The 14,394-nt window shown below is 35.1% G+C and overlaps 1 protein-coding gene across 1 annotated transcript in view; it reads right to left on the bottom strand.

The window, feature by feature from the left end:
• The window catches only part of LOC145685811 (hydrocephalus-inducing protein-like), a 461,224-nt gene that overhangs the window by 152,638 nt on the left and 294,192 nt on the right, over positions 1-14,394 (bottom strand). The window contains exons 23-26 of the mRNA XM_081758381.1: positions 14,079-14,220; positions 11,837-11,947; positions 9,783-10,061; positions 4,626-4,837 (exon numbers count right to left, since the gene is read on the bottom strand). Coding sequence (XP_081614507.1) covers positions 4,626-4,837; positions 9,783-10,061; positions 11,837-11,947; positions 14,079-14,220 — 744 coding nt within the window. The remainder of the gene's footprint in view (positions 1-4,625; positions 4,838-9,782; positions 10,062-11,836; positions 11,948-14,078; positions 14,221-14,394) is intronic.

The following is a 14,394-nucleotide window of genomic DNA, read 5'->3' as shown; positions in this document are numbered from 1 at the left end:
AATATTTCGGCCACTTACTTTATGCATCAACTTAAGACAAAAGCCGACAAGCACGAAATGTAGAAACCATTGTCTTTCATTGTCTGAAACCAACCTTTTGATCAGTTCTTGATCCAAAGACGGTACCAGTTCTTGACCTTGAAAGCGAAAAATATCAATATTCTAGTATCATCTACCTCTTGGTTGTTGAGATAACTCGAACAAGTAAGTGAACCACGGTTCAGAACAAGTTATAAGTAGAGGGTGCGAGATCCGGGCTGTATGCTGGGTATGGCATCAGTTCAACTCACTCTTGTTCTTGGAGTTTATTTTAGATCATTCGAGAAGTCTGAGGTCTCATTGCTAAAGAAGGGCTGGTTTTCTTTCATTAAATTGAGTATTTCTAGCATAAAATGGAATACAGCCACGGCACCTGCTCAAAATATAGGTTGTCATTGATTGTACAAGAGTCCGAAATAAACTCGTAGTTAATTCTTCCTCCATCGTTGATCAAATACAGAGAATAAGCATGCGTTCGAAACACCTGTGCTTAGGGACACTTTTCGGCACCTGGTCTTCATTTAACTATTGTTTATGCACGAGGAAAAATATAGTTTTCGTGGCATGTTACTATTCTCTTCAGGAAACGCAGATCCTGTAGATTTTTAAAGAAGTACTTTTATTATTATTATTATTATTATTATTATTATTATTATTATTATTATTATTATTATTATTATTATTATTATTATTATTATTATTATTATTATTAGATCCAGTACCGTAGTCTCTACGCTTGAGCTGTACTCAATGAGTGAGGCACATTCGGCAGCTACAAATGTTTTCGTTGAGTTCGTAAAGATGGCCAACATTACTGGACTGTGAGATACCAAGCTTGTCTGCTGTCCTCCCAGTGCCGATTTTTCTGTAAATTTTTTTTTTGGGGGGGGCAATCCAGATGCAGAAGGGATATATGAGGATTTTAAGACAAATTGCATTCAAATTATAGCAAATATTGTATATTCATAAATACAATATGAGGGGGCCCATATGAGCTTTGGGGGGCCCGGGACCCCTCGTCCCCCTTAGGATCGGCGCCCTTGCCAGTGCTAGTCATCGGATTTACCTCTATGGTTTGAAACACGACCTCACAGTTTTCAGCGTAATTAACCTCGTCCGATAGAAAAGATCCTTCCGATCCAAGAGAAATCATATCCGACTAATAGATGACTTGCAATATAGGTGAAGATCATAACGTCGCTTACCGTAATTTGATATCTCAACCCACTTGGGAGATATGAAAAACATGGGTAGATATTACTGTACTCCATAAGATGACTTAATTGTGGGAAATTGTTTCTAAATATGTTATTTTCACCTGCTTCTATAGCATTACAGTATTAGTGCTTGGTACTTGTAATTACAATTTGTCGCAATTATAATTTTAAGCAGAGTTGCTAACTTTACCAATGCTCGTCATATCTGCGGAATGGATAGATATATTGCTGGAAAAAGCGTTCTAATCTTTACGTTTATTGAAAACCATGTGTAAAGATAACCAAGAAAGTTCTGTCGTTTTTTGTGGAGGTCTGTGTTCCATTGACCCTCACACCGTGAGTTGAATGCGAATGGAAATAAGGTGAAGATCAGTTTTGGTGTACACTGAGAAAAAAAATTGTAGGTGGCATACTTAAAAAGATAGGTTACATGCGTAATTCCTGTAGTTTTTGGACTTAACGTACACCAGACGTATAACTGAAAACGCATGTTTTATAATACTTTCTGTATAAGTGTTCCATCTATACGTACTTTCTGTATGAAACAATGTAGGCGGTCAGGATCTCACATACAAATGGACGTATATAGCATATAGCTGACGAAGGTAACATAAGTATATACATGTGATATACGGAAAACTGTTAGATGTCATACATCCTGCAACGGCATGATGTAACATCAAACGGCAGTGCCTATGTATCATACGGATAACGTATGCTCCGTATTGATTTCTATAGTAAGCAAGAGGATACCGTATATTTGTACAATATACCGCTGTCCGGAGAACGGATTTTTCTCAGTGTAGGTATATCCAACATACTACCTGTTGTGGCACTTCAGTTGCACCGTGAACTTGCATAAGGACAGAGTAAACACGGGACCTTACAGGGTGTTTGCTGTACGAGTTTAAACTGGGGTCAAACGCCGCTGCAGAGGGTCAGAAGATATGTCACGCCTTTTATGAGGGCTCGTAACTACACGGACAGTGCAGGGGTGGTTTAACAAGTTTAAGGACGGTGACGAAACCCTCGAAGACACACCACGTGCCGGAGGACCAACACATGTACAATATGAAGATTTTCATGCAGTAATTGAGGCGAACAGTGGCCAGACATGTGAGGAACTGGGATTACAATTCAGTGTGCGTGTAGAAAACATTCGGCAGCACCTCTATCAAGTTGGGAAGCACTATAAGTTGGGTAGATGGGTCCCACATAATTTGATTCCGGGCCAGAAGGTAATGCGAGCAGACCCCGTGTTTCTTTACTGTCTGGTCTGAGAAAGGAGCCATTTCTGGACAGGGTGTTGACATGTGATAAGAAGTGGGTCCTGTACGAAGTTCCACGGCGCCGTCATCATTGGTTAGCATCCCATGAACCGGTTCCAAAACAGCCAAAACCAGCACTACACCAGAAGAAGATCCTCCTGTGTGTTTGGTGGACTGCTCGCGGCATCGTGCATCAGGAACTGCTACCAGCTGGTCAGAGCATCAATGCAACTATATACTGTCAGCAGTTGAGCCGTGTTTAAGATAAACTCAAAACTCTGGAGCCAGCACTTCTGAATCGCAAAAGGGTCCTCCTGATACACGATAATGCTAAGCCCCACATGGCTGGGGTGACCCGGGACACCATTCAACGCGGGAAACACTATTGCATCCGCCATACTCCCCGGACATTGCACCGTCTGATTATTACCTGTTCCATTCCTTGGACAATCACCTTAGAGGACACCAGTTCAAATCCCTAGTAGAGGTGCAAAATGCACTTGATACCTTCTTCGCTTCACGGCCCACCAAGTTCAACCGCGATTGAATTCCTGGCTTTCCAGAACGTTAGCAGAAGGTCATCGATGCTGATGGAGAGTATTTTTGATCTTCGAGGCACGTCTTTAGGTGACATATCGATGTCGGAAATTGCGGGTGAAAAAGCGACAGGACTTTCTTGGTTATCTTTATATATGATTACATGTGATATATCTAAGCTCATTTCTGAAATAAAAACTTTTGAAGAAAATGAGTTTTTAATCTCTTGTAACTTTGTTCTTACTTGTTAGAAATTCGTCATATCATGGTGATAGTATTCGACACTAAGGTATTTTCAATGTCATTACTGTTTAAAAGGACTGCAAAATTTGGATGTTTATTGATGTTTATGGTACTGTAGCATCCTCAGTTTGTAACACGGAATAATATGCTTAAATGAAAATGAAATGAAATGAAATCTTTTAGTTTAACGTCCCACAGCATGCGTTTTAGCCTAAGGGAGGCGATGATTAAAGCAAGTGAATGATGACGGAAGAATGGGTGGAATGGGAAAGTGGGATTTAATGGAAGTACCCTGAGAAAACCCAAGGGCACGATGTTGTCTACCATAAACTTAATTGGCCGAGGATTGAAGCAAGAATCTCACGCACCAAAGGTAAGTGCTATACCACTGAGCCACCTTGGCCCCCCAATAAATGTGATATTGTAAGTTTTCGTTTACCTTACAGATTTGAAATATGTAATAACATAAGGTAGTGCCATTTAAAAATATTCGTTGAGTTGGCAACATTGCTAATTAGAAAGGTATTGTGGAGTATGTCAAACAATGAAATGAAATGAAATATTTTAGTTGAACGTCCCACAATTGGACGGACTCAGGGTAAAAGGTAACAAGTCACGTTTTTTTTTTTTTTTTTTTTTTTTTTTTACAATTTTCGGTTTTTAACAGAATTGTAGTATTTTAAATGGCTCTTTTTTGTATGAAAAGCCCTATGAGAAAAACGTGACCAAAAACAAGTACAAGGGACATGCAAAAGGGAATAATTAAGCTACACTGGAATCCACACTGGGTAAAAGGGAATAAGATGATTCTCCTGGAAAATGAATAAAAATGACTTGTTACCTTTTACCCTGAATCTGTCCAATTATGCCTTTTAGGCTAAGGAAGATGATGATTAAGGCAAGTGAACGATGATGAAATAAGAAAGTGGGAGGAAACGGGAGTAGCCCGATAAAAACAATGGATGCGATGTTGTCCACCACGAACTTACTTGTTCGGGGATCGAAGTAGGGATCCCACACACCAGTCGTAAGCTCTCTATCACTGAGCCACCACGCCCCTCATGCTAAATGATGTCCTCCTGACGATATTTGCATGTTGCAAAAGTTCATCAAAGTTTGTAAATTAGTTTAAAAGATACAAGGGCATTCCAAGATAATTTTGTCCACCGAATCTATATCAAATAAACAATATTTTTCAATGTATTGATTCTTATTATTATGTAGTGAGATGAAACTGAAACATTACTTGCAATAACTCAGAATGATCATTATGCAATTGCAATACTACAATGCTTATATATCAATCAAAGGCTATACTTACTTGAATTGAAGTTCATATTTTCCTTTGTTCTTCAATACAACCGTTTGCCTGTTGTCTGATTCCACTTTTACTATGCCAAAATTTATGTTTCTAGCAGAATCTTGTGGAAAAACAATATCCATTAGTGCATCGTAAGCTTCAGCATTTATGTGTATTTGTTCAGCGAAAGCCATATCCCTGCTTTCACGAAGTGCATCTTCATCCATGTAAACCTATTATGTAAAACAGTTTAATGTAAATAATTCATTGATTTTTTTTACATATACTTACATCGTAACATTTAAAACTCACTACTATTGCTCAGTAGTAAAATATTTGAATTACAGTCAAGTGAAGAAGTTACGTAGCTTAAGATTTACGAAATCAAGTTAATTAGGTTATATATTAAGGTTTGTATCCTAAATCCTTTTTTAAACTTATAAAATAATATTTACAAATTTTCTTTATCATGTGGTTATTTCTTCCTACTTGACAGTGGTATGTGAAAATATGTGAATGTCAAGTCATGAGTGAACGAATAACTATAATTTAATGGAGGTGTCAGCAACAAGACTATTTGTTCTCGTCACGTAATGGCCAATGTCCGACTAAAGCTTCACATTCAAAAATACTTTAAAAAAAAAAGTGTAGTTCATATCGGGTCCATTTAGCTATAGTATGGAATCTTCAAATTTGAATTTTAACTAGCTCAGAATTTTGTCCAATTTTTGTCCATTTTTATTCACCCAACAAAAATTTTGTGTCATTCAAATTAACAAAGGAGGACCATCTCAAAATTTGGGTCAATTCGATCACCTGTAGTGCGACACCTTCAAATTCGAATTTTAACTAGCTTAGAATTCTATCCAATTTTTGTTTAACTAAGAAAACATTTTGTACCATTCAAATTAACAAAGAGGGCCATTTCAAAATTTGGGACATCTCCGTATTTGAAGTTTAACTAGCTCAGGAGTTTGCCCAATTTTTGTACATTTTTGTACCACCAAGAAAATATTTTGTACCATTCAAATAAACGAGGGAGTGATCGAAGTGGCCAAATTTTGAAATGGCCCTCCCTCGTTTATTTGAATGATACAAGGTGTTTTCTTTGTTGGACAAAAATCTGAGCTAGTTTAACCCTTTAGCGCGCAGCTTTGCATATATGCAAAGTTTACTTTGAAATTGTATTGTACCGTGTAGTTTCTAGTTCGGACATAGAAAAGAAGCTTTGCATATCAGCTAAGATATTCTTTCACTAATGAAGTTCTTAATTTCCCGCTAGATGTCATAGTAAGCCAGGTTGGACTCTGTCTTACTTGTTGCACGCGGAGTTACGCCATATTGTCATTTTTGAGCTTTCTTTGCTCTTTTAGGTAAACAGCTTCGAACTGTTGACTTTTTCTGTATTAGACAGAAGTATAATGACAGAAGTACAAAAGTGCAAGTACGCTTACATTCGTCGCTTTTTATTGGTTCTATCTGGTTTTAGTGGACTTTGCAGATGTAAACGTGCAACTTTGCATAGACCCTATATGCAAACACCATAAAATATCCAATAGACCCCATATTAGTTGCATTAATGTTTTTCTTTATAATTCCTATGTTTCCTACACCAAAACCACTCCATTTTTTTTTAAAAAAAAAGTCAGTCTGATCGAAAAAATGCTGCGTTAAAGGGTTAAGTTAAATTTGAAGACGTCGCACTACAACTAAATTAACCTCTTCAAATCGAAGTACAAAATATAAGACATTAAAACAATAACAAAATATAAAAATTATAACGGAGGGTCGTAAAAAAAAAGAAAAACTAGAATAACAATACAAAATAAGAAAACAATTTTAAAATAACAATATTAATAACACGTGACACAAAAATTCTAATAATACAACCTTAGAGCGCGTTAACTATTCCAGTTACATGAACGAAAGTGAGAACGTGGTTACTAAAGATCACATTGTCTTCCAGAACCGAAAGATTTTTCAGGCATTCCTAAGCGCTTTGAAAGCTCTCTATATTTGTCCCAATTTTACCACGGTATAAGGGAAAAAGATCTCCTAAACGATATATAGTATTCTTTTTATGAAGATGAATATATAGATAAAGGCATAAGACTATTAATTATACTTATTTCAGCAATATAAGTTTTTTTTTCTATAATAAACTTCATTTGTTTCAGAAACAAAGTTACGGGGAAGGAGTCCACTAAAAAATAAACATCAGGAGGAGGAAACAGTTCTCAACTTTGAAGTTAGCAACTGAAGAGGTGAATGATCTCACTAGATATAATTCTGAAATTAACTTTTTCTGGCGCTGAAACTGATTCTTTTAATTTTAATTATGAAGTATATAAAACTTAACATAGTATTAAGGAAATACAGGTATATACATTATAGTTCCATCTGTAAAAATTATCACGGAAAATACATGCTTTTCTTGATTCTACTGACTGCAAGCAACATACTTTGATTTTAAATTTATGTAAGATTAACGTAATATTGGACGGAAGAAGTGAAAAAGACGTAAGTTCAAGAATAACGCATGCTAAACAAGCATTCAATAGGAAAAGAGAACTGCTAACATCAAGAAATGTGTCGTTGGACGTTCGTAAACGATTTATTAAGTCTCTATTACGGAGCATGGTGATTTACGAATCAAAGACGATGACACTGAGAAAAGCTGAAATATCCAAGCTGGAAGCATTTGAAACGTGGTGTTGGCGCAGAATGCGGCGCAGGGAAAAGAAATGAAGACGTACTAAAGAAACTTAATGAAGGACGCCAGGTCATAAAGATAATAGGAAAAAGAAGAAACTGCATGCTTGGCAGTCCGACATGCATCTTATTCAGCACTCCGATTGGATCACTGTGTTGATAGAGGGAAAGGCAGAAGGAAAAGCAGGAAGAGAAAGACCAAAGATAGAATATCTAGATACAGTTATGAAGAAGAGACTTTATCAAAGTATAAAACAGCTCTCCCAAGGGGGAGAAAAGTTTTAAAATTTCAATGTTGCCCACTAACCTATGGTTGAACAGAGAAAGAAGAAGAATGTAATATAGTGTATGATAGAACTATGCGAAGCTGTTGGTATGTTAAAAAATTACAGGAAGCAAGGTGACCTTTTACTACATAATTATATATTAATTGATATAGATAAAGTGTATTAAAACGCATAAAGTCATTGTCAGTCATAAAGTCATAAACGCATTGTCAAAGCCATCCATAAAGTCATTGTATACTCTATGAGTTTCAGCAGAGGAATAATACAACGGATAATAGTAAACCTTTGTGTGCTCTGTTTGGAGAGGGGGTAGTATATGACTACGTGCAGAAAAAGATAGGTAGAGAAATTTAAAGAAGGAGATCTAAAGATTTAAGATGAACCACGCTCTGTACGATCTTATCTGATTAATCTAAAAAATATAAAAGCTCTATCTTATCTGATTAATCTGATCTAAAAGCTCTTCATAACTTTTTGATAGAAAAGCATTTTTAACTACATCAGAAATTGCACAGAACCGTGGTGTTGGACAAAAAACTGTTTCTGACCATATCAGACAGTTAGAATTTCTGAAAGAGTATTTAAGTGGACTCCACATGAATATCTGAGAAAAATCGACAAATATGTGTGACTATCAGTTCTCTCCTTGCTAGGCAAAGAAATGAACCATTTCTAGACCGTCTAGCATTGGCGTTACTAGGATATTTTGGTAGGGGGCCATGATCGCTTATTTCTAAGAATTGAAGGAACTTTTTAGTTTCAGCCTTTAGTCCAATGGTATTATATGGTCAACAGTGTATTAGGGAGACCTGGATAACCCGGTCATTCTCTAGTAAAACACATGCCGTCCTGTAAATTGGACTGAAAAATGGATTAGTGACGAGAATGTGGTTAGAAAAAGTGCTTATTGCCAACTAGGACTAGCTGTTCCCTCTGCACCAAGATTAGGTTTAACTCTAAAGAAGATATTGTTGTTAATATAGTATGATATGAGATAACCAATTAATTATAAATTGTTAAAGCAAACGAGACAATGAATTGCGTTACTTTGTACCTTCACTTGTAAACCTTGTACGAAAAACTCAAGTAGCTCGGGAGGCTCGGGTTCGACACTGTAGGAGCTCATGTGGTTCAAATTTTACGTTAAGTAGTAGGTCTACATCTCATATAGCCTAGATGCTGAAAGGGACGCTTAACCGTACTCCAGCCAACCAGCAAAACACAAAGCAAAGCGGTTAGCTGTAGCGAACATAAAATGTGTCATTTTGTTGCATGATAATGCAAGACCTCATGACTCTTTAACGATCCAGCAAAAAGCATCTGTATTTGATGAGTTTTAAGTCATCCACCACAAAAGGATTGAAAAGTGCTTTTCAGATGGGAAGAGATTGTGAACGACCAGAGTAATTATGTGAAAGAATAAAATAACCCTAGTAACAAAAAGCTTTCGGCCAGTTGGCACGTGCTTGACTTTTGGCTTTCTACGCTTGCACTTGAAACGCATGCTTTCATACAATCTACCTTTCGTTGTACTTGCAAGCGATGCTTTAGACCCTTCGCAGAGCGTCATAGCATCACTGGTCGTTCATTGGCTATTTACTTGACTCGTAAAACGCTTACGTCAAGCTTGAATCGAACACTGAATGCAAGATTGCCCCAATGGAACCTCGTTACTGGAATCCAGCTAGCGACATGCTTGCACGTTTTCCAACCAACCTGGATGCAAGCTTGGCCAATTCAAGCTTGCAGCAAGCAGTTTGCAAGTTGTCTCTACTACTAGGGAATTATTAACCTGAAAATAACATCACTTCCTTAGGAGCTGGAAAACGGATAGATCTTTCTGATAGACTTTATATTTCAACTACACAGCAATACATACAGTATAGTGTTCACAAAAGTATTTATAACAAAGTATTCAATAAGTAACGTCTGGTACTACATTCGTTAATTTTCTTTTAAAATATATATGTATAGTTCCAAACCTTTTACAACTTCGCAGGATTTTCAAGTAAGCCTAATATCAAATTATCATATAATATAATATTTCCAAAACAAACTCAATCAGTCAATTCCAGTAACATAAATTTTGCTATAGTAATATCGAATTTGCAAGATTTTGTAACTGTAATCATTATCGAAACTGAATAAGAAATTTTAAAAGCAGTAATTACACACTTACTTCTATATATATAGGTTTCTTGGAAATAACTTGAACGTACGACGCCTTGTATGTCAACTTTAGCTTAAAATTGCTCAACGGAGTAAGAACACCGTTGTGTGCTGATATGGAGAAATCTTCACCCAATTCTTCCATACCTGTCAATTTCCAGTAAAATGGAAGTGGACACTTATTGTGTAATGTAATTATCTTAAAATCTGATCGCATGAGCAATAAACGTTCGAAAAGTATTAATTTGGGTTCAACATCTAAATCACCTCTTGTTGCGTTGCAAATAAGCTGAAAGAGAAAATGTATTGGTATGACAAAAGTTAGTAAATAAACGGTTAAAAATATTGTACCTAAAATTATGCTGTCAAATTAATTATTTAAGATGTCTAATGGAATAATTTTTTGAGATCTAAAACCATCATCAAAGTTTTCTGGAAGTACTAAGTAAATTATTACAGATATTTCATACCTACCTTTGAACAGCTACATCTCAGGTACAGTACAAGTATCTAACCTTATATACTACATTATGTGTCTATTTAATTGAGTCTTCCGATTAGGATCAAGACTTAAATTTTCGATGACTCTCTTAACAACATTTAGTCTTCATATAATTTGTTTTAGGTCACTCGTGATAACGTGTACGTAGTATTTCACAGGATAGGAAACAGTGGCGGATCTAGCCCGGGGTCGTGGGGCCTAGTCCCCTTAGTTTTTTGAGTGACAAAAGTAATTTAAGTTTTTCTTTATATATATTTTTGCAATTTTATAGTAAACTCATGATATACCTATCATAGTTTGGGTTCTGGTTGACCCCCAGTTTTTACCTTCTAGATCCGACTCTGATAGAAAATACGTTGTATTTGATTTTATATAGGAGTAATCAGTATATAATTAAAGTTTCCATAGACTGAATACGAGTAGAAACTGTCCACACAGATGATGAATAACGTTCAATAGTATGGATCCGGACTTCAGATTTCGGCCCCTATGATTACATCTGTTCATCAAAATGAAGAACCTCTTAAAAATAAGACATTCACAGAGGATAATGGCTTACATAATGTTATTTATTAACATACAACTATATCATAACCATAAGGTTGATTTGAATAGACTTTTATGAAGCATCCATGTCTGGTGGTTTGATGCATGTAACTACAAAGAACTTACTTAAACTATTACTGAAAATTCTACCTTCCCACAGCTTGTTCTTCTACACCGAATAAAGTTAGTCCCGATCGTTTCTAAGTTATTCAAATATCAAATATAGACTCGCATTCTAATTCTCGAGTAGGTTTATACTTGTTTGTGTGAAAAACCGTTATTTGACATTCAAAAGCAGAATGTCCTTCATTTCAGATGTTATAAAATGATCCCAATCCAAGAATAGATTTCGTGGTGAGAATTAGAATAGTTTTAAAGCAGTAATGGTGAGAGTTTAGTTTAAAAAGAAGTGTGGGGGATGGGAAGTGGTTAGTACTATATATTTGCTAGGTTTATTTTTGTAACTTAGTCCCCTCCGGTTTTAACTTCTATTTAAAAAAGCGAAATATTCCCCATTCGTTAGATATCTCATAGATCGGGCACTAACTCACTCACTCTATGGTCTAAGGAATCCGAATGTTCATCCCGGCAGGAAGAAAACTTTGCTATATTAGGTCGTACTCTGTAAAACCAATTTAGTCTGGATTCAAGCGAACCTTTTAAATATCAGATTTGATATTTTGCTCATGTTTTATATTTTCCTCCCGCCTTCTCAAAACTACATACAAACAAATTAAAGTTTTGAACATTAGGAGTAAAGGCTATTTCCTTTCAACGGAAGTTCTACTTCTAATAGCTTTGTATTAAGCAATTTATAATATAAAATATTCATGTCACTTGTAGATATAATTGTATATGGTTCTCTAATGAGCTGGCAAGAATTGTCTTTACTGTAGTATGGTAAAACAAGTGAACAATGTTTGACAGTATTTGTTTAGATATATTTGAAATTGTCAATTTACTTACAAAAAAACTGAGGAAAATTTCATAATCATACATTAATTTTACTTATTTACCTTAATGAACAATATTTCAGGGTTGTTTTTGATGCTACAAACTAGAGTTTCAGAGAATGTCCCATAGAAATTAATCGATGCTGTGACATTGAGTTCCTCAGTACAATTAGGCTAGAAAAGAGAACGATTTTAAGTCTATTAAATAATTAAAATAAAATTGAAATTCATAAAATGTAATTAAAATCGTTGTATACATACAGTATATACCAGTATATGCACAGTTTAAAATTACAATGGTGTAAATAACTTTTTCAAAAAGAAAGACTTAGACACAAAGAACAGATTTAAATAGGTCAAACTATTAACAGAAAACGTAAGTCAAAGCTTCATTTAACAGCCAACAGATAGCAGTGGAAGTTCTAGTGATAAAGGAAACAGCTGTTCTGTTCTCAAACTTATTACAGTACATTGTGCATTAAATCTGGATAAAAAGAAACTGTAAATTATGTCATTGTAATTTCAACCCGTCCGTATAAACATGAATTATATTTTGCCTTCAAAATGCATAAGAAAACGCCGTGTTTATGTAAAACAAGTGTTTGAATTTCATTTTCTCAAGTGAGTACTCAAAAGAGATACTTTGAACTTTGTAATGTATTGTAATATTTTGTAATATATATATATATATATATATATATATATATATATATATATATATATATATATATATATATATATATATATATATATATTCGAAACTATAAAAATTACAATATTCAAGTTGGTTGAAACTGGCACTTTTGCATTTTGCTCCAACGGTTCCAGTTAGCGTTGCTCAATTTTGATGTGGATGACAAAATATAATTGCATTTACACAGTCTAGCTATGAGTACGAACGGTTCATTTTGATAGTTCTAACTTTTATAACTTTGTATTACGAACTGGCTATTGCACTGAGAAGCTTAACCTTGAGGAACACACAAATGTGTTATGGCACCCTAACTAACTAACTCTATAGCCTATAGAACCCGGAGGTTCAATGCCACGTAAACAAAAGTTCTCCATTGACTTCTATCCTTAGCCAACTAGATCCGTCCTCTCATCTGCGCCTAGGTCTTCCTAATGGTTGTATTCCGATTGGACTTCCAGTTAAAACTTTGAAAGCGTTCCTACTTTCTTATATTCTGGCTACACGACCTGCCTATCTGAGCGTCCTAGATTTGATGACCTAACAAATGGTACCCTACTTTACTCTATCTTTGTTTGACTATAGAAATCATTCTATACGTTTTAGTTTAATGTTCTCTTGCTACTTTTAGTTGTCTTAACCTACTAATCTAAGTGTTTTGACGTGTTTTTGTTGAATTGAAGTTTTTAGTTGGTTTTCACGGCTTAAGTTTACTTTGGAGTTCCTTGGCACGCCATCTGTCTATCGCTGAATATTTTTTCTTATTTGAAGTTTTGTGATAACTGTTTAAATTTTTAGCAAGTAACAGTGTCACGTGTAAACCACGTGAAGAACTTGGATTTGTAAGATGCGATATTTCCTCAATTAATCTTGAAATGGGAAGTGTGGAACTAGATCGATACTTATTCCTGTTTAAGTAAAGAGATTAGACTGGAGATGGAATAAATTCTTAAGATACCTAATTAACTATAGAAAACTGCTCCTCGCTATCTATTACGGTTTTTCACTAAAATTAAAGAGAACAAATCGAAAGAAGCTACGAAAATCAAAACAGAGGTCATAAAATTGTGAAACATAAATAATAAAATATGAAATATATATATATAACTAAAAATAATTTTCAAAAATAGAGCAATAATAGACATATAACAGAAAAAAAAACAGAAAAGTAAAACTTCAGACTTCTTTCGTATTTCTCTGGAATTTCGTGATACAAGGTCGGTACGTTAACCATTTTCTGTAAAAGAAAATTAGAAATAAATTCAAGAGAAATAAAAGCTGAAAATGAACTTATAGGACTAGCGTAACTAGTGAGAATAATGTAAAGCAAATATATTAGTAAGAAAATATATTACACTGTACATTTAGTCTTGTTCAAAAGAACCTAGCCACCCATTTCTCATTGTAAATCTCTGCACCCTTAATATAGTTGAAACTAAATCTTTGATTAATTGTGATCTTTTTTTAAAGCCTAACCAAGTATCAGAATTTCCTACATACGTTTCCCTGAGTATGGCGTTTCAAAGTAAGGTGATGGGCAATATTGTTTTAAACCAAGACTGTACTGTACATACTGCATGAGTTTCAGGCATCGTTTGAAAAGAAGTCTCGTACCTTTACAAGTAGTTCTGTAGTGTCCAAAGTGAAGACATCAGATACTTTTTCTCCAAAGAAAGAAAAAGAAATTTCGGCTTCAAAAGGGCTGATATTTTTGAAGAAAAACGTAGCTCGTCTTGAACTACCTGGAGATCTTGCTCTACGAAAGAAAAGAAAAGATATATAACACAAAATATATCGATTTCTTCAACTCGTATATATATGGCTTACACAGAAACTACACACACTTCTCTTGAATAAGTGCTTAAATACAGGTTGGTCCAAATAAGATAGACTCTGTGTAAGCCGGCCCATCCTTACGTTCAAGGTTGCG

This window comes from Thermobia domestica, chromosome 1 (assembly GCF_964235325.1).
Source record: "Thermobia domestica chromosome 1, izTheDome1.hap1.1, whole genome shotgun sequence".
In the NCBI taxonomy this organism is placed as follows: Eukaryota; Metazoa; Arthropoda; class Insecta; order Zygentoma; family Lepismatidae; genus Thermobia; species Thermobia domestica.
Note: the sequence above shows the minus strand (reverse complement) of the source record. Positions and strands in the feature narration are given on the sequence as shown.